The 27644-nt window shown below is 34.3% G+C and overlaps 1 protein-coding gene across 5 annotated transcripts in view; it reads right to left on the reverse strand.

Moving 5' to 3' along the window:
• NOVA1 (NOVA alternative splicing regulator 1) overlaps nt 1-27644 on the reverse strand; it is a 145009-nt gene that overhangs the window by 34022 nt on the left and 83343 nt on the right. For all 5 annotated transcript variants that reach the window (XM_059849837.1, XM_059849841.1, XM_059849840.1 and 2 more), the window contains one exon: nt 3786-3952. In XM_059849837.1, coding sequence (XP_059705820.1) covers nt 3786-3952 — 167 coding nt within the window. The remainder of the gene's footprint in view (nt 1-3785; nt 3953-27644) is intronic.

The raw sequence follows: 27644 nt of genomic DNA on the forward strand, positions 1-27644 counted from the left end.
ATATTTTCAGCTGTGTATTCATAAACTCCGGTTCTATATAGGCATTTGAAAGAAAAAGGTTTTATTTAAAAATTATTAAGTTTTCTTTTCTGGAGTAAAAGCAGTAGTTTTCAATAGAGGAACATGAAATTGCACATCTGAGTTCAGACAATAACTTTTGTAGATTTTGAATAAAATAACTGGGACCATGATTAATAAACAGAAGTCTAACTCATGAGACATTAATTATCTATTGAAAAAGCTGAAGTGAAACTGGTTCCAGTGAAAGCTTTAATTACAAGTTCTATACATGAAAGTTCATTTATACATTAAAGTTTTCTTCCTTGATTTATGAGGAGGAAATTCTAAATCCTTCTCTATGTTTTAAAAGACTTAAACATTTCATAGAATCAAAGAATCATTCAGGTAGGAAGAGATCTCAGAAGGCCAAACAGTGCAAACTCCTGCTTGAAGCACAGTTATCTTTAAGATAGGTCCTCTTTGCTTCCATAAAATGCACAGTTCAGCAATGGCCATCTCTGTTTCCATGTGCTTCCTGGACAGGCTGCTACAACATCTGCTACCTGGTACAACTCAAAGCTGGAAGAAAAATTCAACTAGCCAATAAAAAAGTTGTCATAATTTCTGAAGTAGGTGATAAAACCAATTTAGGCAGCCTTTTCCGTTGTTCATAAGAGTTGCTATCAACTTGGAGGTGAAATTTAAAGCTTTGGATGCTGATTACAAAGACTTAACAGTTCAGGCTCATGATGTCTTATGAAAACATGTCTTTGTTCCTGTGAGTTATGATATGGTTTGAAAGAGTTTGTATGACACTAATTAATAGAGAGAAAAAGGAGGCTAAACGCTCATAGCAGTTTCTGGAAAGAAGAAGGGCACAGGAACCAGTTGGTTATTGTTTATTGATACTTATAGAAATAGCAGATGGCTGACGTCCATGGAGATTGTCTATGTTGTGTAGATATAAAAGGTACAAACATTTGTCAATTGAACATCTATCAGACCTACTTGGAGGAGAGAACTCCCTGGTATCTACTGATAAGTCCAAAGGATTAGGAGAGACAAAAAACAAACTGGAGAAGTCTCAAAAGGAAGCACATAGATTTGTTTTCAAATCTTCTGCAGCTGAAAAAGCTGAAGCTAAAGGGACAGAACGTTCAGAGAGTGACTTCCATTAGCAAGGAGAGATGCCAGGCCAGAGTCAGCCTCTCTGTGTCCCCTGCCTTTCTAGAAGACAGAAACTGCTGAAGTTCAAGTAGTCAGCAAAGGCTTTACCTACTGTCTTTCTTCATTGAATGTATAACCAGAAATTTTCTTTCTTAGCTCCCTTCCCTAGGGTGAGTGTTGATAAAGCAGCCCAAGACAGAGAAATTCCAACAGAGAAATGAGAGCTGCATGCTCATACAGACATGAGTGGCTTTGCAAGACTTCAACTACTGGAATCTTTATTCATGGGGAGATAACTACATCTTCTTTTTGACTGAAACATTTTCAGAGTTCCTAAATGAAAGCAATTTTTTTTTTTATTTCAGATCAACTTTAAATTTTCTTCAATCTGCAATGTAATACTTTGTGTGCCAGTGTTCTTGGGTAACATTCTAAGACTAGAAGAACCCTGTAAAATTTTACATAAAGGAAGAAATTACAAAGAATAAAGCTTTTTTAAAAAAAAATCAAAATTACTAGCATTAAAATTTTACTGATAATTTTAATAGAATTGTCATGTTTATACTCTCAAGAAAATAAGAACACTGGAGTTCTAAATCACGGCAAACTGTTATAAAATATTATTCACTTAAGTTTTTAAATCAAGGTAGTATATCTTTCATTAAGGTACAGTATAATCTGATACTGAAGGACAGATTAATTCACTCCAAATTCTACCTTAGAACTAAGCTAACAATTTCATCTCTTGGTAAAAAAAAGGGATTTAGGTTTGAGTAAATTTTAGATTGAGTCAATAATTATAGTGCATTAATTTATCATGGACAGATATTGCCTCATTAAAAGAGAAGTTAAGCAATTCATTGTGGTTAAAATTGTTTAACATACGCACATGCATATCCCCAAATATCTGGCGTTATAATATGCACCTGCACGTATACAAGTAATATATTTATATTTTAAGATGCAAAGCTAGTATATATTGTACTTTAGTCTGTCTTAGCTTCATTAGCAAGGACTGCATTCACTAATCCATCCCTCCGGAATTTAAGTGAACTTAAAATTTCAAACCAACAAACCCCAAACTAAACGAACTTTCAAAAAAGAGGAAAAAAATTTAAAAAGGAAAAAAAAAACCAGCAACAACTAAACAACCAACCAAACCAAACCAACCAACCAATCAAAAACAAGCCCCCAAAATAAAAGAAAAACAATCTCAACAACTTTGCAAATACATTTTCTGAACAAATAGTGTGGACAACAAGATATATCATCTTCAGACACAAGAGAGTAATTATTTAGGCATTTCACTGAAGAGCTCTGTAATCTAGTTTCTCAGGATCTTACTGACTTACCTAAAAAACTAGCTTCACTTCATTTCAAAAGGGGAAAAACACTTTTTATTGTAATAAAAAACAGTAATTTCCCACTGGATTAACAAATATTGGCATAAAATCCAATATTTTATCAGCAGAAAAGCCACTCAAAATATAGACCAATTTCAGATCTTTATCTTTCAGGCATAATAATTTTCTTGTCTAATAATTGAGAAACTAATCTTATAAAATTGGGGGTTTTCTTTTTAGTATTTTCTAATAAATTATCTAGAGAAATTTGTATGCAAAATTACTGCATACAGAAAAAAAAAGAAAGCGTAGTAAATATTAGAAATCATATAAATGGTTTATGTACAGTTTCATCCATCTAAAGCAGTCTGTTGCAAACTCATCCTGATAAAAAACATCTTTATATAAGCACTCTGTGTATGTCACTTTATACAAAGTAAAATAATTGCACACAGTTACCAAATTATAGGAAACTGAACCTTACTAGTGCAGAAGGACAAAACAATCTTTTCCCACATAGGATAGATGAGAAACTAAAATCTTTCCTCTACAGGATAGAGAGACAAGAAAAAAAAAATTATTAATAACTTTAAATCCTGTATGAGGCATATTTCCTATTCTCCTTACAGAGCAAACTTTTTTAAAATTAAAATTTGTATGGAAAATCAAAGAATAAAGAACTAGGGGAATAATAGCTTGAAAATAGTTTTTGCAGTACCCAAAGATTTTGAATGAAGCCAGTAAAAAATAGGCAAAAAGATGCTCAAAAATAACATAAAACGAAATTGTAAAAAACTTCCCAAGTAAATTATCCTTATGTTTTCAAGTTCTTACAGGTAAGATTTTAAATTATCTAATTTTGGGTCTAAAAAAGAAGTTACCTTTTTTCTTTTATTTATATACATAAATGTAGAGAACATTCAGTTAACCTGTGATTTTTAGTAACACTTAAGATTTACAGAGGGTTCACCATTTAAGATTAAAATTCAGCAATCTTTAACTAAGACCTAGAGGTCTATTATCACCTTATACAGTAAAGAAAAGTTTATGAAAAAATCCACATTAGAGCAAGGCATTGGAATTTATAAAACACTGTCTAAAAAACTGAGAGAAACACGGAACATGTAAGTACAAGGAAAAAAAGAGTACCAGCAAGTTAATAAAGTCTAAAATCACATTTTCTTAAAGAACATGTTATGTTTACCCCTTCCAGCACTAAAGCTTTAAGACTTCTAAGGAGCTGCTGTGACTCTCTATTCCCAAGCAAAAACTCACTTGTTTGATGCGGTCTGGATTAACAGTGGTCTGAGGCTGTAGGATGCTGACAGGCTCTGTCTTGGCCACGTTCTGAGGCATTTCTCGAATCTTCTCTGCGATGAAGCCATGAACTGCATTTAGTGCTTCCACTGTTCCCTGGATCAGACACACCCGCTCCGTAGTACCTGCAAATACCAACAGTCATCTGAATGGTGGGGATGAATGGAGAATGGCGTCATCCGAATGGTGTGGATCCTTCAAGGTCCCACAAACTCCTTCAGTTAGGGCACAAAGATGGCACTCAAAGGCAATGCTGCAAAACCAACGAGCAATACCTCCCTAAAAGCACAAATGAGAGATTTCTGAAAGATAACATACTGATGATGTGAAGGCATTGCAAACAACTATTGGTGTAGATCCCACAATCGCTGACTTTCCAAGTCAGCCTGGATAACATCAGTCAGAACACTCATAGCCTTCTTCCAAAACGAAATAGTTCTGTTTGTGCTACAAAAAATCAACACCAGTTGTTATCTATTGTTTTCTTATTTCAAAACATCTGCAGGATGGCTGAAGATGGATGCAGAACTGTTGAAAAATAGTTCCTTGATTTTTTTTTTTTTTTTTTTTTTTTTTTTGATGAGACTGGTTTTGGATGATTTTATATTACTTTACACTGTAGCAAAAAAAGGGCTATTTTACATATTGGGTTACAGTTTGATACCTTCTCACTAAACAAATATAAAACCTCGCAGTACCAATCCTAAGGGTAAGAGTATAACGCTTCACTAAAACAACCCATGTTCTGTATTCCACATATCAAACCACTTAAATAGGTTCCAGAAAATCAGTTTTGACTTGAAAAACAGGATCTGACAGGAGTTGGAAAAAAACTCCCCAAATCCCTCAAAACAAACATAAAGGAATATTGTAGTTTCCAATTTCATTCTGCAGGAATACCAACCTAAGATAACCTACACACTCAAGTAAAACTGCCTTAAAATTCCACATAATACATACTTTCAAAAATATATTCTTTACACTTACAACATACACAATTTTTTTATATTCATCACCTCACTGTTGTCTTCAAATATGAGTAGAAAAGTTCTATTAACAGAAGACAACTATAAAATGAACTATCAAGATATTGGTGTATTCCTAAAAATATAGTAGTACCACAATACTGATTGTGTTGCAAAGATAAGCCAGATACATATTTCTATTTAACATCAGTCCATATATTGCTTCAAGACTATGGAGAGTGGGAGCAAAATAACAAATCTGAGCCATGGAATTGGCACAAAAAAATAAATAAAATAATATTTTTCATCGATATACTCCTAGTAAATACTATTGATATAGGGTCACAAACTAATCTTTTCTCACATAAAATTCATTCATTCTACCTAAGAAAATGAAAATAAAAATATAATGATGTGGCAAATACTAACAAGTTTGCAGCAATTTCTGAAATTCACCACATGTTGGTTGGCCTCATTTCCACTGTACAAGCTGCATGGACTCACACAGGTTAATGTACCAGAGTGGTAAGCAACCTTCTACATAGAAATCCCTTCCTTTCAATTTCATGTTTATATAAAACACAAAATTTATCAGCTTTTATCATCTTAAGATACGCTCCTAACAAGAGTGCAACACAGACTTTAACAGAGAACAGTGTGGTAACCTTAGGAATTTCCAAGAAAAAAATTAGATTTTATTAGTTTATACTCTTCCCCTGCTTCTATGAATGATCTCTAATATTAAATATTTTATTACTTAAAGATGAAAAAGCCTTGCCTGCTCTTAAGATAACATATTCACATATACCTAAAATCTCATTTTTATCCTAAGTATCAGGCAATACTGAAATTCAACACTGGTAGAAGCACTAGAGCTTCTAAAAAAGACAGAATAAGACCAAAAAAACAAAAGTGTGCCTCTGTCAAAATATGTTATTTAAAAATAATTAAAATTGGAATTAAAACATGTCAACCAATATGTCAAAATATGTCAGATTAATAACCCTTAATATAAAATTAGAATGTTTACACTCTTTACTGCAAGTTATAAAAGTCTCCCAAGCAAATGCATATTTCTCAAGAGGAAGCTTTTAAAAATATTTTTGTGACCTCTTACAGCATCGTTTCAACAAATCAGTTTCAAAATACAGCTAATTTTCTTTTCCAAAGGCTTTCTCAGGAAAGGGAGTTTGACTGGCACGAGTGAAAGTCACCACAGCAAATGAAACTTGGTTTCTAGACAAAGCTTTCTTAATGCCTTTTTTCTTTTTCCTCCTTGGCTCCCTCCCCTTTTGCAACCACCGCCTGCGGTTTCCGCGTAAAGCAATCCAGCTCCAAGGAAATGCTCCGGGGAGTCTTTACAAGGCAGTATTAATTGTCTCCTAAACGATGCGATGCGAGGTGGGCTGATCAATGCAGCTAATGCAAGTGTTCTCTGCCTCTGCAGACAACACAGGGAAACAAGACCCAGATCGGGTTACGGGCCAGGCACCGAGCTCATCCAGAGAGCGCTCAGCAGGGACGGCTCCTGTCACAACACCTGAGTGGAAAACACTCCGTGCTAAACAGGCATCTCGGTAGACTTGACGCTAAGTGACTGAAGGGTGTTTTGAAATCTGTGGTATTATTTTAGAAGGTGCTGCATAATAAAAATATGCAGTATGTAATACCTCAGACCAAAGATGCTGCATTTCAGTGTGAATAAACTAGGATGTAGCAGCAGAAATCGCTGTTCCGTGAAAAAATAAAATTGTGCGACAACACATCTCGCACAGAGTTAAAGTTTGAAATTCCACATTTGCTTTGATAGTCACAAGCACAAAAAAGTTAGAAGTTATAAAATGTGGAGAAATTGTACACCTAAACAGTTTTGAATTGTCTTAATCTTTTTAAAGCAATGTTGTCATATTCCTTCCAACTGTAATAGCTGCTCACTCAGATACTAGAGTACAACAACAATTTATAAGAATTATGCAAAAGAAAAACTGCCAGCTACATGACCAACCTGTACAGCAAAAATAAACCTACAAATCACTAACACTGGTGAAATTTCTGCCATTTTAAGAGCTTTTGGGCTCTCTAGTGTATGACTTAAAGTGCCAGATTGCTTATAATTTTCAGTTAACAATTTTATCCAATCCTTTTTTCACATTTCTGTGAACAAATCTCAGCCATCTATATATATACTTTTTGTCACATGATTTTCAAAATATGTATTTAAAATGCAGAGTAATTTTTGAAACAGCTGACAAAGAAAATCAAACTACCAAAACTCACTTCCCTTATTTATGTTCTGTAAGCATAAACAATACAAAATTATTCTTTTTCAAAAAATTATTTACAACTCAGTTAGGTGGGTGCTAGGGTCATGTATTGTACACTGCCTTTTATGTATGAAGATACAAAACGTACACCAGAGAAGAACCATTTTGACACAGATAATAACTAAATCTAGAATAGGTGATCATCATCCCTGTACATTAAATAAACCCAGAAAAATGCTTTATGTATGTTCAACAATAATAAAATCCATAGAAGAAATTTGCATGTAGCTATAAATTGGAAAAAAAAATCTAAAAACATGCTGATGTTTCTACAATCTTTTTTTTTTTTCCTAAGGGTCTCAAATTACTTTTCAGCAAGTGCAATGTCATTTCTGTCCCCTCATAATAGAATCCAAATTCAATTTGCATGAGTATGTTTTAACTTTTTTTATCAAATAAGAGGCAGAATCTAATTGCACAAAAATACCTTGCCTGTACACACACAAAAAAAAATTATCTGTAAAACTATCAGGAAAAGAAAAGGAAACCTTTATTTGTTTTTTTATAGTTTACTTTGTTTAGTTTAGAGGGAGGCATTTTTGGGCCCTTTTTTTACATGGCATTATATAGAATATTTCTTTTTTTCTCTACAGTTCCTTGGAAGAGGGAAAGTGAAACCATTACCAGGGATCACACAATTTGCAGGAAACTAGACAAAAAACTCTTTTGATATCTAATAAATTAAGACTTAAACATAAACATAAACAGGCTTGCAAAAACTTTATTTTAAGAACTCATTTTTACTCCTACTTCACTTAACTATCTAAAATATTATATCTGGCAAATATCTTTGGACACAACACTAATTTTTTCAAGAACTTCCAAACAACAGACCATGATTTTTCTCAGAGAATGTTATTTACTTATTGGACAACTGATACAGCTTTTAAAGCAACCATTAGAATAAATGGCAGGAGATGCAACAGGATAAATGATCCTGATGCTTCTGATGTTTGTATTTCTGTACTTAACTGGCACGCGTCTATACATGGTTGCCATTAAAATTTAAAATGTTTACTTAAAGACTCTGATTCAATGTGTAGGAGTTCTTCTGTACTCACAGAAATGCTCACTAAATGTTAAATGTGCTTCTGCATCTTCAGAAAATAAGAAGCATTTCTCAGCCAAAATGTTTTGGGGAATGACTGGTACCTTTCAGAAATCTCCGGCATTTATATGACTCTATAAACTTTACACTGGGCTTTTACATCAATCTTAAAGAGAACATGAAATCCTAAAAAGCACAATGCTATAGCAGCCCAGGGTAATCCCAATACATCCACTAATTAAATCTCCTTGTACTTTTCCAGTGTACCATGCCAATTTCTTTGATACTAAAAGGGAGAACCTGCGAGAGAAGCCACAGCTAAAACCTTAACTAAGTGAAAGCTGCACTACAGTCTCTCATCTGCTCATTTACATCAAGCTTTTTGTTTGACAACTCCCAGCACAGCACTCTACTAAACCCAGTGTCTCATACATGTATTCTTGTGACCCACGATCAGCTGGCTGTAAGAGTAGGATTCTGTAGAACACCACACAGACTGATTCAGCCAAAAACTGATCTTGCAAACCCCTTGGTAAAAAAGGACTGTGCTTAGACACCATTTCCAAGCAAAATAAAAATAGCAACTTGTCTAACATGAAATTCTGATAAAACTCTTTCTTGGATATAACACTTCCACTGCACATTTGCATAAAGCTTCAGAAAATGAAACTTATAAAATAAAAACGTTTTTTAAATCAAATGCATTAGAAGTATCTTACAGGGTCTTCAACATAACACATAAAAAGGCCCTTTGCCATATAAATGATAAAATGTACAGTCTTAAATGCAACACATAAGAACATCCCACAGATATGTGAAGTGTTGCAGAAATCTCAACTGGACAGTTTTGTCCTTCAGTTCCAGTCTCTCTCCTATTCTTTTTACCTTTTTACCTTGTTTCTCAACAGAGGATTAACTGGTCTTAACACAGAGTCTGTACCCCTATTCCTCACTGGCAGAAAGGTGTCTCTCAAAGCAAAGCCTGATGATCCCAGACCTCCCAAACTGAAAGGGGAAACAAGGGCTGGTTGAGATTCTAGGGCATTCATGGTCTGCTCTTGTTTTCATCCAGACAAAATAACGTTGGAACTGCTTGCTTAGGACACTCACACAAATAAGGGTGCCTTCACAGGAAGCTGAACTCAGGTAAATAACACATCTTTTAGGTACGACATCTGGACAGCCGTGCACATATGTGTGCCCATTCATACCCACATATGTACCAATTTGCTTCACTGTGATTGAAGAGATGACAGCTTTCACTAGAACTCAGATATTGAAATGGATCAAGTTAAAAAGTTCTGCAAAACTTATGAAATGTATGATTCCTCAGAGTTATGTGAAAACAAGCTTACAATCTGTTGTGATTTGGTGACAAGACTGAATTACATCAATCCAGGTTTAATGTAGTTATGACTAAAGAAAAAGATTACTCCCATATGAGAGAGAAAGCAGGGAAATTAAAAAAACTCAAACCTCATCATTGCTCAAGGTTTAGAAAAGATGGTAAGTCATCTTACAAAGCAAACAATCCCTTGAAAATAAACTGTTTTGTTATGTATCAGCTACAGCTTTGATGATGATCTCCCAGAAACTTAGTCACATAAAGACAGATGAAGAATTACTATTATTACTATACTGTCATGTGTAAGAGACAGGATTGCAACTACTTCTCTTTTTCTAAGAGTTGTTGATAAAAAATAAAGATTCCACTGCAAAAGGTAGTAAATGTCTCCAAAACCAAAGGAAATGGGCAGAGTTTTTTTCTTTTTCTTTTTATGGTTTTATGTAGGAGTGTTACTTAGATGAGAGACAGTCACAGAGAAAGTATGTGTACAAATTAATGCCTAAATGACTGCAATGAAAGTGAACATACTCTAACTATGCTTTGGGAAGGCATGTTTCTTACCAACAAAAGCACTGGAAATAAAAAAGCCCTCAAACCATGGACAGAAGCATTATAATAAATTTTGTTTCTGGGAATTTTTGTCTTAATATATTATTTGTAAAATTATCTATAACAAGTGAACTACTGTTTAATCAAATAAAACCCATCTTACTGAGTCCATCATAACATTTACAATAAAAAATGGAAATACAAAACATAGAATTTCAACGAAATACAAAGTAAATTATTCAATCATTGCTATTTACATGATCTCCCAAAAAAAAGTCACATGGTTTTTGCTGAGCCTCAAATTGCACGGTACTCTCTACTAACAAAAAGAAGTCTGCTTCAATTTTTCTTAACAGTGGTAACATAGTTGATGGACTTCAATATACTTCTGATTTTTTTTCAAAAGGAAATAGGCTCACCATTATGATACTTTCTAATAATGGAATATAAGAATTTGATTATTCATGTTTTTTTTAGATTATCAGTGCCTGGAATATTGCAGAGTTACTATTTTTTCCCTATCAGTAACCATCTAAATAAGTAAACATTTATTAAAAACCCAGTAGTGAAATTTGGTGAAAATGTGAAAGTCAATGATAAGTAAATCTTTCAAACTGATTAAAACCAAGCACACACAATACCACCAGAAGACCATATCTGCTGGAGAAAAGAAAATAACTGATCTTATTTTTAGAAGGGGACCATAGAATAGAAAGAAAAGAAATAGCATATGTTTTTCAACATATCTAGAATGAATATTTTTATTAACAAAAGAGTGTGAAACTATTTTTTCCTGCAAAGTAATGTTCACTTTACAAATTCTGCTTTTATACTATGTTATAGCAATATGAACCTTTGTTCATAATGCCTCCTACATGACAATTACCAACCAAAGGGAAAAACCCACTCATTTAAACAGTAAAATATGTACTCCAAGAAATTGTAGGAACTGATACATTTTATAATTTAGAGTGCTAACAGCTGAAATCACCAAGGAGCTTTTCTTCTTAAAAATATTTCTCAAGTTCCATAGTTTAAAGACCTGTGAAAAGCTTTGGAAAATCCTCCTGGATAAACTGAGCTGCTCAAGAAATGAAATCACATAATACAATCATTGACATTTATTTGTTTAGAGGAAGCAAATACCAAACTTCAGGTAAATGAGCCATACTCAAAGTTTAGATTAGAAATTCTATTAAAATATTTGTGCATGTATATTTTTTTCCCAGATATTGCAGGTAAACACTGACAGTAATCAGGGAAACATGATTTTTCAAGAGTATGCTTATTACTAATGAATGCTTTTTAAATTAAGTCATGATACTGCAAGAAATCACCTTTATCTATAGTGTTCAAGGCAAACATTAGAGGCAAGAGTAATTCCAGGTAGGAATAAAATGTAAAGAAACATGCTATAGCAACTGTATCATTAGAAATATTCTGCACAGTAGTCCAGAAATACGAGGAGAGAGACAAGGATACACACACACCTTTTGCTTTCAGACTGAGAGTGTTCTGTCAAAACCAATATGAGCTCCTGTTGTGATGTAGTCATTATAGCATACAACCAGAATAGGCCCATATAAACACAAACCACGTTCTTTTTGTACCTACCTCCTTCTTTTTTCATATCCAAGTGCTAGTCTAATTCCATGCTCTGCTCACAGTACATTTTATGTGCTGTATTTTTAATTAAATCCACAGCTGCCCAGCAGCAGGCTCTAGTTCAGAGTTTATACGGTAAGAAGGTAGGAAGAGTTTCTGCTCAAAAATTTGGTATATCACATTTATTTTTGCCTTCCCAGCTCCTTCCTGATCACTAGACTGTAACCCTTCTGTAGCATGTCCTGGTAATTTTTCTATCAATGGCATTAATCTCCCTTAAATTTAGTTTTCTAGAATTTATGCCCTTAACCAATGTAGCCAGTTAAGACAGACAGGAATGTCCATGAACATCCAGTGCATCCCATCTACCTTGAGATGGAATCATCCCAACAAGATAAGAAGTTCTCACACTTAATTATACAAGGATAAGATGGAGACCTCCTCAAAGATTCACTACATACACACATAACACAATACTGTTTTCCTACTTATACAACATAAATTGTGAATTACTCTTCTTACTAAAGTGATAATAATGAATATAGCAACATTAAAAACATTACCTGGATGTAGGAATAGAGCATTATTTAAAATGATTTTGGTGTTGTAAGAGGTAAATTGAAGCTCAATAAAGAGACACTTTCTTCAAAATCCAATATCACACTCATTTCTGCCCACCAGAAGATTTATATAAATTCATAAATATTTTGTCATATCATATGTCTACAACAAAAAGGAGTAAAAAATGTTATGTAGGCAGAACTGTTTCTAAATAGGACTCTTTCACAACTTTTTGCACTGGATGACAGTTGCTCTTTCTCTATTTTTATAGCTACACATTCTTTTTTCCTAAGCACTCAAAAATTCCTGCTTCACAGGTATTTGCTGAACTATTTTCATTCTTGTACAAAATTACTTTTAAAATAGCCAAGGTAGATATAATGGCCCTGGGAAGTTCAGTACCAATGAGAATCAGATGAAGTGAACAAAAGATCTCCTGCCAGTACTGATTGAGCCAGACAGGAGCTTTTTTAAAGGCCAGTCATTTTGTGAGTATTTTCAACTACTCAAAAGAATAACATAATAATTTAATGTGTATACAAATGGTACAAGATTTCAATGTGTTTATTATTTTAATTATTGGATGTGAAGGAAGGAATCTGCATCTCAAAGGACTCCAAGACATAAGAGTTTTTCCACGGCAACTTTTCAAGAATTACCTCATGGGCTGGAATTGCTAATTAATCAGAGTAAGTTACTGGTGCTCAGATACTCCTCCATGGCCCTGCTGTGCAGGAACACAAGAAAAATGTTACAGCATTAAGAACCTCACCGGTTCTTCTCCTCAAAAGACAACAAAAGACAAGCTCACCTCTAAAAATCAGACTTTCTACAGATACAAATACATGTGAAATGGTCTCCTTTCTCTATTTGCCTGAGAGCTCATTTTTATAGGATAGAAGCAGATTTCAAAATGAGGAATGTGAAATTCAAGAATGGTACCTAATCTGTGCTAACTGCCTGAATGAATTCTGTACCAAGAATGGCCCTTCTCTCAACAATCTTCTAAGTCTGTTCCCTTCTCTAACACTAAATCAGGGATGATCACAGATCTTCTCTAAGTCAGCAGCAGGGAGCACCGCAGGTACATGTGCTGGGGATAGGGAGGAGGGAGGGTGCAGTCATCATCCCTCTGCTCTTCCCTTTTCCTCCAGCTGCAGAACTTCCTCCTTGTTACAGGAAAGAATTTGAAGCTCAGTAATTCTGCTGAGGGAAGAGATAAATACTGACACTCTTCCAAAGGTCCCATAGCACCTGGTACTACAGGATTTAGAGCCTTTGGGATAGGCACTCCTGCAGCAGGATCACATTTGCCAGATTATTAAAGAGCATTTATGCTCACAAAAACTTATGATATCTTATCCCTAGAAATAACAGCATCAGAGTAGGTGGTAGTGTTCTGATATGCTTTTTAAATATTATTGTGACAGGCTCAGATGGCATAATTTATTCAAATAAAGCACAATTTTTCACATTCATTAGCAAGCCAATGAATGGCAGTAATGTACGTTAAGCTGAACAAGGCTGTGAAAATTCCATAAAGCATTTATGTACCTGAGGGACCTAGCAACCCTTTGCCTATTCTTTTTTTTTTTACCCTAAAATTACCTGCCACCTATAATTACTTTTTGTTGCCCTCAAATCCTAATTACTTTTGGAGTCTTTCAGATCTTCATTATTCACTAGCCATGCTCACATTTCTCTTTGGGGGGGGAAAAAAAAAGAAGGTGTCTTGTGGAGAGAAGACCCAGAAAATGTTAATATGTGGAAAAGGTGCAGTATTGATGGCTTGGTAAGGTTTGGAATGTAATTTAAATGCTAACAATATGCATTTTCAAGAATGCATTTTAAGTGTCAGGAAACAAAGAAAAGTAGTTAAATTTCCACAATATGAAAATTGTTATATGAAAATAAATGGAATGGGAAGATTAATTTTAAAATTTGTATATCCAAAGCACTGGCAGTTGAAGATTCTTAATGACTCTTAACTAACACTACTTAACACAAAAGGAGCTGTCTAAATTGTCTAACAGGAGAACTGACTGGAAACAGCAAAAGTTGAGGAAAAGGCAGGAGGACAACTGGCACAAATGAAATAAATTACAAAGGCAAAATGCTTACCAGTCAGTCACAGATTTTGACCCAAATATACACAAAATAAATATACCCCAAAAGAAACAAAGATCAACTTTTTAAATCAAAGAATTTTTGGTCAGATAAATGACTGCATATAAGCACATCCATGCTTTATGCCTTTTTTAATACAGGCATTTGAAATAGGTCTAGCACATGTTTCTGGGTACAAACACATATAGAGGACGTTGGAAATTGCTCTCTCAAGTGAAACAGTTTCCAGTATGAGCAAGTATAAATGAAGAGCTGCATACTCCTTCGAGGCAAAAGCCTAGCTTGAAGCATTTACTCTAGTGTAGAAATAAAAAAGTTGCAGTAAGTAGTTTCTAATCACAAACAGAAACAAGAATAAACAAAGTGAAAACCATCCACTGATATCTTGTCATTTTTGAGATGGTATTTCACAGCTATACACAGCAACATTGTTTTCTGAAACTTTAATTTGTGCCTACTCAGAACAAGGCACAGACTGAAAAAAGCTTTATAATAACAACATATCCGGTTTTACCAGCATGGAGAATTTTCCTAACGCTATTATTTACCAAGTGTATCAGAATTATGTCAGGCTTTAAAATCTGCCTGTTTTTCTGCAAATCTAATTTTAGATTTCTCTCCTCAAAACTAATAAACCAGCCCAAAATAGAAATGAAATTCCTATTCATTCTGAAATCTTTTTTAGCACGAAAAAAAAACATGGAGTATTGTAAAATAAGTACAATAGCTTAATGATGGACTAATACATCCTAAAATGGGGGAAAACGCAAATGCAGTAGAATCCTTATTCTTTGATCATTCATGAGACTTTGCTTTAAGTCAAGGAAAGTGATTTTGCCCATTTGAAAATGAATTTACCAGCCTAATTAGATTTTTTTTAATCTTCTCTCAAACTATCTCATCCATGAATTGATTATTCCTGCATGATACAAAATGCAGTTTTATTTTTTTTTTATCGTAGGAAAAGGCAAGGTGAGAATCCCGAGAAAAATAACATCCAAAAATCCAAGTAATTTAATGAAGCTGGAATTAATAAAGACTATTCCCCTAGAGATTTGCATTTTTTTTAAGGTAGGAAGATGTAGTCTCTGAGAGAAACTTTTGCCAAAGTTGTCTGGGGACAGCAAATACAGGCATAAAGGAATGCCCTCCTTTCGCAGAGGATTTCATAGCATCATTCTCCAATTCAAACTGCTTATCTTTTAAATGGATGCAAGAATTTTTTTATCTGAGAGAAGTTCATCTCTTTGTCAAATGCTGATCACGTTTATAAAGGGTCCACATGTTTATTAAGGGTTGTTTCACAAAAACATCAGGCAAGGTAACAGTGAGACTGATCAAACAAATCAAGTATCTTGTTTAAAATTGTCCTAATCATCACTCAAAAGCAATAATATATGCATATATTAATTAAAAATCAAAATTCAACTATTATGCATTTGTCTATTTAGCCCTTTTGTAGGTTTTTGATAAAGTAGGATTGGTACATTTCAAACTTTGCCTTTCAATGAAGTGGGTAAATCTTCCTTACAGTCACAAACGGTGCCCTTAGAAATATATTTTTAAAATAAAAAACAAAGGTCCTTAAATGAACTCTTGCCACTCTAATTTCTCCCAAGTACTGAGCAACTATACTGTGTCAAGTGTAGAAAATGGATATTTACTTCTACTGAATTTGCATTTCCTGCTCAGAACATGTGGTGGAATTTTCTGTGTGCCATGATACTTACATTCTGATATCAAGATCACACTGAATTGTATTCATGACAGTTATATTCAAGTAGGAAAAAAGTTATGAGATCATAATTCTCAAAATTACAGTGCTCAGTAGCTCTCAATCCCTGAATTATTCCCAGCTTTTTGTATCACTCCTAAGAAAACACACTGCAGACTGTAGGGTTCTAGATATGGTCAAATTATTGAAACAATAGGAAAAAAGGCAGCAAGTAATAATTGAGGTACTTATGCATGACAAAGGAAAGAAAAAATTATTTAATAGATCAATAACAAATTGAACAAGAAAGAGGAAAAAAACTCCTTAAACAATGGATGCTATTTTAGATTGAATAATGAAATTATGAGATATGCAGATGACATTAAATGTAAGTTCTCAAATACAAGATAAGTGAAAAATATACCACGTGACTGTTGACTATGATGAACCTAGTTACTTAGTCCTTTTTAACTTCTACACTGTTTTTTACTGCAGGATTTGGTGTAATGCTGGATTTTGTTTGCCTTAGTAATCATGAATATTACATGCATTGTGCTCAGGTTTAGAACATGAGCCTTTCTATATTTGTATGTTTCTTGTTAACGTGCTATGGAAATTCAAAACCTATGGGACTTTGGGACCTTAATTTAAGCCTGTGGCAACGAAGATGCAGCTGTTCATTTATAAGCAATCACCACAGATACAGAAGTTTGAAGATTAAATTTGAAAAGCCACTTTCCCAAACTTTTAAATTTATTAAATTATAACAGAATCAGTGCTTTTTTTCCTGAGAATTATTTTTACTCGTTAAGTTTTCTCCAAGTTTAAAATCAAACCAAACCAATTTTACAGAGCATTCCACCTGAGCTTGCACCATGTTAGAATTGCAGATTAAGTATCAGTATTTGATTATTATTGCAATGTTTCCTTCTCACATACATAATTACAATATATCATCAACCATGACCCACTCAAGAGTCTTTTGAAGTTGGCATTATAAATTTTATTCTACATTCACCCAGGTGCAATTCAACACTGCTAGCACAATTTATTTAAATGAAACTTCTCCTATCATTGAATCAAATAATTATAAAGTAGTGGTATTTATTGGTCTTACAGAAAAGCCCTAAATATATAAAGCTATAAACAAAGCAGATGACTCTATCAACCTATGAAATCTACATATCTGTTGACATCTACAGATGACAACGAATTAAAGGGTCAACATTGACTGAAGGTCTGGGGAATCTCTTTTACAGGGAAAGCCTGAGGGAGCTGAACCTGTTCAACCTTGAGAAGAGGCGAGTGAGAGGAGACATCTCACTGTGTCAAAGTAATGGAAGGGAGGGTGTCAGACAATGGATCCAGGCTCTTCTTGGTGGTGATAAGTAATTGGACCAGAGGCAATAGGAAGAAACACGCACAGAAAATTCCACCTGAATGTGAGGAAGAACTTTACTGTGAGGGTGACTGAGCACTGGAACAGATTGTCCAGAGAGGTTGTGGAGGCTGCCTCACTGGAGACATTCAAGGACCATCTGGATGCAATCCTGTGCCATGTGCCCTAGGATGACCCACTGTGGTCTCTTCCAACCTGCCGTGTTCTGTGCTCCTGTGAAATGTACTTTTCTTTTCACTGACATGACAGGACAGCTGTGTACCTGTGCTACAAGGTACTTTTTCAAATAGGATACTCTACTTCATAGGATTAGGACAGTAATCCAGGGTGCAAAGGGCTGATCATGATGGAGTCTAGAAACTCTCTGAATTAGTGCCAAAGCTAAATTCCTATGGCTAAAGTCCAAAGTTCTGCTGTATAAGGGGGCAACACCATAGAAAGCTTTGCAAGTAAGCTCTCAGAAAGAGCACTGTCAAGATGATCAGTAGATATTAATGAAAGTAGTATTTTCAGATGGTTGATAGAAATAGTATCATATATCATTTCTTGACAGTAACAGGAACTCTCCTTAGGTGTGTGGCAGCAGTAGTGTTTAACCCCTCCTCAATATTTTGTCCTGAGTACAGCCTGTGAAAGAGTTTCTTATCAAATGGATACTATAAGGTTCAACAATTAGTCCTTTACAAACGACCAAAAACCAAAAGAGACGAAACTTATTTTCCTCTTTCACTCCTCCTCCTTTATCCCATGATATCTTTCTCTTCATTAAAAAAAAATAATATCAGAAGGCAGTATTTCTTAAAGGAAGGCAGGCCTCCCAAAAGAAAATACCCAGGTTTTGTGATTTTCCTACAAAGAAGTAGCTCTAGCTTCCTTTCCCTACAGATCTAGCCACTGACTAGAAAAAGAAACTCTGCAGCAAAAATCCTCAAGGAAATGCAAGGAAAAATTGCAAAGTTTTCCAAGCAGGCAGGCTCCTTTCAAATGCAGTTTTACCTTTTCCTTGCAGACACACTGGGGACTTCTTTCAGTAGCACTAGACAGACATAAAATTCAAATAAATGTACAAAGACCAGAAAGGAGTGTGGTATAAGCTGTTGGTTAAGAGAAATGGCACCATAAGAGTGCAACATCTAAAGCCACTTGACTTGGGTTGCTAGAGATGCCACAAACTCAAGTAGGTGAGAATTTGTGAACTAGGGTAGGGTAGGATATTCTATTGTTTCTATGCTTCTCAGATCTCTTCTTTTTTTTCAAAAGCTCTCTGCAGTGGTGGTCAAAATCAGAGAGAAATACAACTGGAAAGATACCTATTTTTTGTACATTTATTTACATTGATGAGCAAGCACCAGGAAAACTGCTTCCTCACTATCAGTTAAGTACAATACAGGCAGCAAAAAAGATTCACAACTATTGAGACAGCACTAGGAGCTGGATGCCTAAGAGTTGTATTTCTTCATTTGTTATACCCCAGCCTCTAGCACATACAATTCAAAATACAGTTAATTAAAGCTTAGGTACCTCCCAACATTTTAGCAAGAAACACTATTATTTTATTACTTGGAGGTAGGTATTGCTCACATTGTTGAAGGCTGTTTTGTTTGGTATGTATTCAGAAGAAATCTAAGCTTAAAACCAATGGTTCAACTTTGCCTTTTCCTGATGTATATCTGGAACCACGTAGAAGACTTAAATACTGAAAAAAAATTATATCCACTTTATTAATGTTAACATAAAAAACTTAAAATGCCACAATGCAAGTCAGTTTGCTGCAGAGTTCTGTCTCATTGATGTCAATTTTTTATTCCCTAATCAATTTTGTCACTGTGCCCTATTAGAAGTGCATTTCTTTCCAAGTTGACTCTAAATCAAATATCTGAAAGGAAACCTCCTCCAGATAATTCCCTGATGCAGGCACTGCAAAGTGGTTATAGTGGTAGCATGTAAATGACTACAATGCTGATGCTCATTCCAGAAATTGTCAAACATCACCTGTCATCTGTCAGAGTGAAGGACTTGGCAAGAAATTGAAACACGCAGAAATTTCATGTGCTGGTGGTGATTAGTGGTCATTGTTCCCAACCAGGAATTTGAACCCTGCTCAACTATCTAATGCAGATCTACCTACCATGCAAGTCATGAAAACCTCCCTGGAAATATGCATCTCAGGTCTCCAAAGTGATAACCAATCAGAAAGGAACCAAAAAATGCTCTTCCTCTGCTCTCTGGGTCTTTGTATGAACACGAAAATGTAGCTTGAAATAATCAAGGCTTTTCCATCCATTTCCCAATAATATTTTCTATGACAGTTGCTATTCAAATGATTAAGGAATAACTTGTAAGTAGTGGTATGGGTGAACAGTTATGATAAAAAAAAAGGCAGCCTGCAGGAAATCCAGAAGGACAAACCTCCAGAATTTAAAAAATATCACCCATGAGACCAGCTTTCCCTTTAGGAAAAGTTCAGTATCTTTTTCACACACAAGACAGTGATATTTCACAAAAAAAAAGAAAAATCCACTATATTCTAATCATAACCTGGAATATCCACAGACATTGGTGGCCTAAGACAGCAAGGATTCAGAACAAATATTTTGCTTACAGTATCTCTTACAGTATGCAAGGTAACACTAACTTTTCTAACCCGCACTACAGTATCTCATTTAACAGGTCACCTGGAGGATATAGAAAAGTGGAGTGAATTACAGTTTGTTGAAAGTCCACCACAAAGGATTCAGTTTATTTGGTTTGGGCTTTTTTTTTTTTTTTTTTTTTTTCAGTATCAGAAAAAGAACACTATATTCTTTAGATCATGGAGGCTTATTAAAGCAAATGGATGCCAAAAAGAAAGTAGGCCAATCAAAATTAAAAAGGATGAATGTAAAGTAATGCTTTGTCCATCGGAAAAGAAGATATTTTACTATAATTTTATATAATTTTTAATTTAATTTTTATATCCTTTACATATGTATAGCTACATACACACCTCTATAGAAATATTTTGTAAGGAAAAAAAAAGCTGTCTCTATCTGCATTTCTTTAAATTTTTAAGATTAATGGCCTCATAAGAAAAATACATGAAGAGAGTTAGAAGAAAAAAAATTGAAAAAACCAATAACACTATTGGATAATGCTAATAGCTCAAGTGTTTTTGTATCAACCAGGAGGCATTCCTGCAACTACCACTACAAAGCTCCACTGTCATTGTCTCTAACTAAAAAATATTTAATATAACAACAAAAGGGCAAATAAAGAAGCCAAACAGCCCAGTAGCTGCCACTGCTCCTTCAATCTGCCTAAAATAAATAATTGGCTAGGACATGATTAAACAGAATTACGTTAACAACTATAGTTTACATGCATATATTTTCATGCATATAAATAGGAGACAATGCCATATCATCTCTGTCAGGAAGTCACCTTCACTTGCAAGGATGTGAATTTGAGCCACACAGCTCCTCACTGGATCAAAATTAAAATGGAAGCAAATCAATTTTGTAATTATTAATATAATAGACAAGAACTAGGGTGGTGAGCCATCAATTCTAATTAAAGGCTGCAATTAAAGGATACTTCAATCAATCATCTCTCTGAAAGTATACTCTATTGATTGCTGCATTAATTATTAAAATCATATTAAAATAAAATTCAGATTTAGTTATCTGCCAGCTACTTCAAGATAATATTCTGGGTCTTTTAACTAAATGAGTGACATCATAACTAGGATGATTTTTTTTTTTTCTTGTAAAGAATCCTCAGAAGGGATACTCAAGAATTTTACTTTCTGTCTCAGTCTATTAACTCCCCATGGCAGTCCTTTAGGACTTGCTTTTCCTTCCCCAGCATTTGTCAGAATACCTATTTGTGTCTTATGCACTTCAAGTATACATACCTATCTGACAATCCTAAACTAGGTATTTTAAGAACTTTTGACACAGGCAAAGCCAAGACCTAGTTGTATAAGTAATAGGGAGAAATGTTAAAATAAAATTCATAATTTTGCAGATCAAACTGAAATATAGGTAGATGAAAAGCAGAGTTCACAGTTAATGGCAACAAAGAGTACTTGACTCAGTCATGTTTTATGTTCCTGTGAAGAAAAAGAACATAAATAAGAAAGTAGTTGAAGAGATAAAGAAGATAATTAAATCTTGACCACAAAATTCAAGTTAAAGGCAGCCTTGAGGAAAATACAGAAAATATTGAAGAAAACAGACTGTAAGACACAAAATAAGCCAAGCTATATGTGTGTGGCAAGTAAGAATTGTGAAAAATTGCATCCCACCTTAGTCCTTGCATAAACAAATTTTTATCCAGGTTCGATAAAACCATAAAAAGATGCTGCCTGAATTCTTAAGTACATATGTTATCAGTATTATCTCATACAGCTTCTTAGTATCTGCAGTAAGCTAACATAATGACAAGAAAGTAATGTACAGTTGAAACCCTCTTGATTTCAACTGCACAAATACAGTACCTCCTGTAGCAACACAATTTCTTTGTTACCTTATCCAAATAATCCCTAACGAGCTATTTCAATTTTGCCTGAAATGAAGATTGCCAGATGCTTTCAAAGACCACAGGCCCTCGACTGAGCTAAAAAAGCTAAGACTATCTCCATAAAATCTTGAATTTGTAAAAACCTGTTCCAAATGGTCAGATTCCACAGCTAATTTTCAAGTTGAGAATTGTATCAGCAGGTAGCCCGGCTACAGAAATCTATGAAGTTTAAGACTGACACCCACTGCTTTGCAACTATGGCCTGTAATCAGGAGAAAAAAAATAGTTGAAAAACACAGGAAGGGAAGAAAGGAAGAATTTTGATAATAAAGTATCTTATTTCATTAAACCATTGCTTATACTAACAGAAATGAAAGCATAACCACACCTAGAAGCTGAAAATTCTAGCTCCTTCTTCAAAAATAAAGATCAAAATGTACAAAATAAAGTAAGGTTTTATAGAATTTACCTAAATATCTGTCAGTCAAACTTGCTTCTCTTAATTGTGTTCCACCAACCTTAGCTCCTTTGAAAGTCAAGTCAGTAACAGCAGGCAATAGCAGCAGGTGAGAAGGAAAAGGCGATGGCAGCAGGTGAGATTCACCATAGGTGTTGTGCAGTCTGGCTGAATGCACAAACACAGGCTTCCAAAACCTGCTCTTGGTTCAGACTCTCTGGATTCAGTTTACTAAAACCACTACAAAGCCAGGAATGTTTCCATTGAGAATATGTTTCTTTAGAAGGTAGAAGTTTCCTAAAATATCTTGGCAAAATCAATGAATTACCTTCAACCTTTTACACGAACCTTCTATCATAAGTTCCAAATTTACGTGGTGTTAAATTCTTTAAGATTAAATGCCCATTATATCATCTAAAGACATTTCACAAAGACACATACAAAGAGTGATACAAAGGAAATTACCTATATGGATGTGTGATTTCAGACACAATATTTCACAATGAATATCTAAAATGTTGTTCCAGGTCACTTATCCTTTGAGATACCTATTTAGAAAATTTAGGCAGTAGTTGATGGCAACAAAGAACTCTTTGTGGCAACATCACTCTTTTAAAATAGCATGGGTTATCAATGCTTACTAAAAATCACTAAACCTTAGGAAAATACAAGCATAATATTTATCATTATAAAGACAACCACAATAGTATACTGAAGTTTTTTGCAAGAACAAATGCAGCAACATCAAGCTAGCTATTAAAATTCCTTGCCAGTGTGGGAAGAATGTTTGTACATTTATATAAAAACAGCATGCTCAAAAATATCTTTAAAATAATTACCGGGGGGAGGAAGAAAAGTATTACAACAAAGCAACAACAAAACAACTATTATCAGTTTATGCAGCAGGACTATTCTGGTCCTCCAAGTGCCTCAGACTACTCCAGGGACAGGATTTTAAGAGCAGTTACATTTGTACAGTAACTGATGCGTTCAGTTTTCCACACAACAGTGATTAAAATGGCTCAGAGAGGGTTGTCGTGCTGAATGCAGTTAATCATCAAGGATTAGGCAAGCTGGCTTACAAAATTCTGGCTTTACCTATCATATGAAATTACTTTAAAAAATTAAAATTATACAAAGTCTGATTCCAGTAGTTATTGGCTGTCCTCAAATTTGACTGATTTTGCCATGAGATGCAGGCAGCTACATGAAGCCCAAGATGTATAATTTAATACACTGGAACAAAATCCACTTACCAAGTCTTACTGTAAATTTATACCCTCTGTACATGATGCTACCAATATTTTTACACCTCATTAAACACAGCTTTTCTTTGCTCGGGTTTTTGGGGGGGTTTTGTTTGGGTTGGTGTTCTTTTGTTTGTTTGTTTTTAAAGTTGTGTTTGTCTTGTTTTGTTTTGTTTTTTAATCAACCACAGTGTTTTTATAAAACTATTTCTAAAGCTGTTTTATATAATACAATAACATTAATTTGCAAAGAGACACAAGCCCATTGTTTGGTATCCATATTAAAAGCAGAGCCAGAGAAAGTATTAAAACCAGCAGAAATAACAATTTTTATATTTTTTTCTTTTTGTCTTCGAAAAACACTACTGTTTGGGCTAGGAAATACTGCACATATTTGGGTATAATTCTTAAAAAATGCATTTAAAACCAGGTTTATTATGTTACAATTAGCTTTAAAATCATTCACTTTTGCCAACTGTCTTTTCATAAGACTTATTTGGATTCAATACTATTTATTTTATTTATATTGTATTTATTGTTCTCAGCCATGATATACAGTAGCTATCAATATTAAATTACACACTGCTAGTTCTTTAGCTTATTTTCTATCCAAGTTCATAACATTCTATCTATTTTAACCTTTATATGTTAGTCTCTCCCAAAAATATCCACATTTCTAGATTAAAACATCAAAAGCACTTTACTAAAATAATTAAGACTACAAATTTTGTTTTGAATTAAGATTTCACTGGAATTATTTAATAGAAAATGAAGATTGAAAGTTAAAAATTACTACATTTAAAAAAAAATAAAACAAAATCTTATACTATCATAAAAGAGTAATTGTTGGATTTTGTCCTGATTATGTATAAATATCTCTGCTCTTGGCAAACAGACTGGTAAGTGGTGGATTGTTACACTATGAATGCAATAATCTCTTTTTATTACTTAAAGTAATACAGTGAATGAAAACAGACACTGAGGACAGATTTACGTTTTGGAGATTACTGCAAAAATCAGAGCACTGATGAGTTTACTAATAACAATAATGAACAAAAATCCCCTACAGCAGCATGCAGGTGCAGACACTGAAGGTCCTAGCAGCCGTGTGGAAGGAGACTAAAAGCGGACAAAGAGCTAAATCAGTTATTGCCCCAGTTGCACACAACCCCCTTCTGACAGATGCTGCTGTCCCTGAAACAGCGGCATCTGATCAGATTAGAAATGAACTCCTGAACCTCCAGTTTTCAGCCTGACATGTCAGGATAATCCAAAATTGGAAGTGCTTTACTGTAATATGCTGGGCTGGAACCTGTGGTGGTTCAGGAGCTGATCTGAGACTGGATCATGTGTCCTGTCTTGAGGACAGCAAAGTCCATTGCTGGGCTGCAGACAGAGCAGAGGTGTGATTTGTAACCCTGGGCCACGTGTCTGTCAGAGCATTCATATGAAAGAAACATTAGAAATACATATACAATCAGAGTAAACACTAAAATTTAAGAATTACCACAGCAGTTAAAATTACTTATCAATCAAATCTGTTGCCCTGTTTCCATCAGTGGTTGTTGTCCAACATTCAAATGGCAAGCAAAAAGACTCTATGTATGGCATACACAAATTCCAATCAATTTCAAATTCATATTTTTTACTATTGTTTGCCTAAACAAGGTAGTTTAATCAGATCCCTCCCTACACACTTTTAAACATACATCATTTCAGCAACAAAATACAAGCACTCTGATTTTGACATAAGGATAGGAAAACAAAGCCTATGGAGCTTTCTGGAAAAGAATCTAAGACCCAAATTATCACTTGTCTGGCATGCCAAGTCTCATCTACAAAACTTGTGCTGATGATAAATTTGGAAACAATCAAATGAGATGAAACCTGTTTAAGAACATAGGAAGTAAAAATTGTGTGTAAAAAGCTGTGCATTCAAGCAGAGGTAAAAGCTAAGTTACAGAAGCTGAACTCCAAGGTTCCATTCAAGATTTTTTTTTTAAACTTTCTATCCTTTTGTCTTTTTTTACAATATACACAATGCAAGCTGTGATCTAATTTTTTTTTTTTAACTTAAGAAAGATTATTCAATGTTTACTGCTGTGTACTTCACTACCCTCCTCTATTCAAGTAGCTCTCCACTGCCATGCAATTTGTTCTTACTCTAGCTTTGGAAAGCATTAATTCCTAGTATCTTAATTTATTCAGCTAACACTAGGAAATCTATGTAAACCTGAAATTTCAGTGGGGTGAGAAGTGTCTTTAAAACTTTGAACCACAAAACTTTTCCTGTGAAATGAACATCAGGACCAGTGAGTGTAGATTCTGATTACACTTGTACACCCAGCAGAAGTGTGCCCATAGCAACACTAATTTTCCAAAGACCATTGAATTTAAGTATGCCCTGACAAAGAAAGGACTGTAAAGGGTCAGATTTTGTAGAAAAGAGTTTCAATGGTCTAAACAATGAATTCATTCCCTATCTGATATTAGCTCCAAGCCTATTCAAATCAGTTAGCAGGTGTGAACTAACCACTGTAGCATATGTTTCCTGTTGTGCTGCCTTTTGTTCATTTCTACATTATCTATAGCATATAAACAATACATGATTTGTACAGCCATTCATCCATCCATCAACAAAAAACCCCAAAAACCAAACCCTAACCCAAACTTTCTACAACTGTATTTAGTTTTAACATAATAGATAAAAAAATCTATATTTAATGGCCATGTTTTTCTCCTGATTTATGGTAATGGTTATTTTTGATCTTACAGAAATACGTCTGAGCAGCTCTTCCACAAAAGAAAACACAAACCCTAAAACTACATATAAATAGTTTCATTTTCACAGAAGCATGATTCTATACTTTTCAATCTAGTGGCATTCAAATAATCAGGTAATTTTAAATTATATCAGTAAATTAAATAAATGCAGTCTGATTAGTGCAATATGCCCAAGTGATTCACAATGAGCACAGATTTCATACATGCCCTACTTTCCTTGAATGGGCCAAGCTATTAATTTCTTTTTAAAGGAGCAGTGATTTTTTTTCCTTCCAGGAGATAAACTGCCTTCTTAGACATCTGGGTTTTGTTTTTGTTTGTTTAGTTTTTAACATAAATGGTTCTATTTGAATCAATATTATTTTCAGATGTCTTAGTGGAACTGATAAGACAACCTTTACCTTGTTTTTGAAAACAGGGCATATTTGTGATAATTATGGATTAAAAAGACTTGGTTTTAAGCAGTAGGCTTCTGAATTGTTTCTGACCATTAAGCTTGAACATCAGACTACACTGTAAAGTGAGTCATACCAGCATTCTGGAAATATATATCGAACTTAAAAATACTGATTTTTTGCCAATAATACCTAATTCATCTATCATGAAATTGATTTTCTTTCTATAAAAACTAGAGCTTTTTCCACATCAACAGTGGATTATCAATTGCTGGTCTGATTTAATATCTACACAAATTCTATTGCTCTGGTAAAGGACTTTTCTGCACTGGTTTTATTACCAGAGTGCATTTATTCCCAGTTTCTTTAGGGGAGGTCCAAAGGAGGCTCTGTTTAGCGCCATGGCCAACAGCCTTTTTCTCCTTGCTCAAAAGAGATACTCCACTAAAAGTGTAAGAAAAACATGCTCAAAACCATGAAGCTGGTATCATTTGACTCTATAGCTTTACAAGTACATGGTCCACAGTAACCTTTTGGAAGTGAGAGGAATACAGTTGTACTAAATTGAATGTACTTGGTATTATTTGGGGCAGAGAATAAGAACAGAAACACTGTTGCCTAAATAAATAATTTGCATGTATCTGTCACTGTGATAAAGAATAATACATGGGAGATATTCTAATTCCAATAGTGATGAACCAAGTGAAAAATAAGGGGATATTACACAGGAAAACTTTAAACTTGTGAAACCTTTCTCAGATAGAGTCCATAGTACCAATAAAGGTTTATAAAAT

Source organism: Haemorhous mexicanus, chromosome 6 (genome assembly GCF_027477595.1).
Source record: "Haemorhous mexicanus isolate bHaeMex1 chromosome 6, bHaeMex1.pri, whole genome shotgun sequence".
NCBI classification, from domain to species: domain Eukaryota; kingdom Metazoa; phylum Chordata; class Aves; order Passeriformes; family Fringillidae; genus Haemorhous; species Haemorhous mexicanus.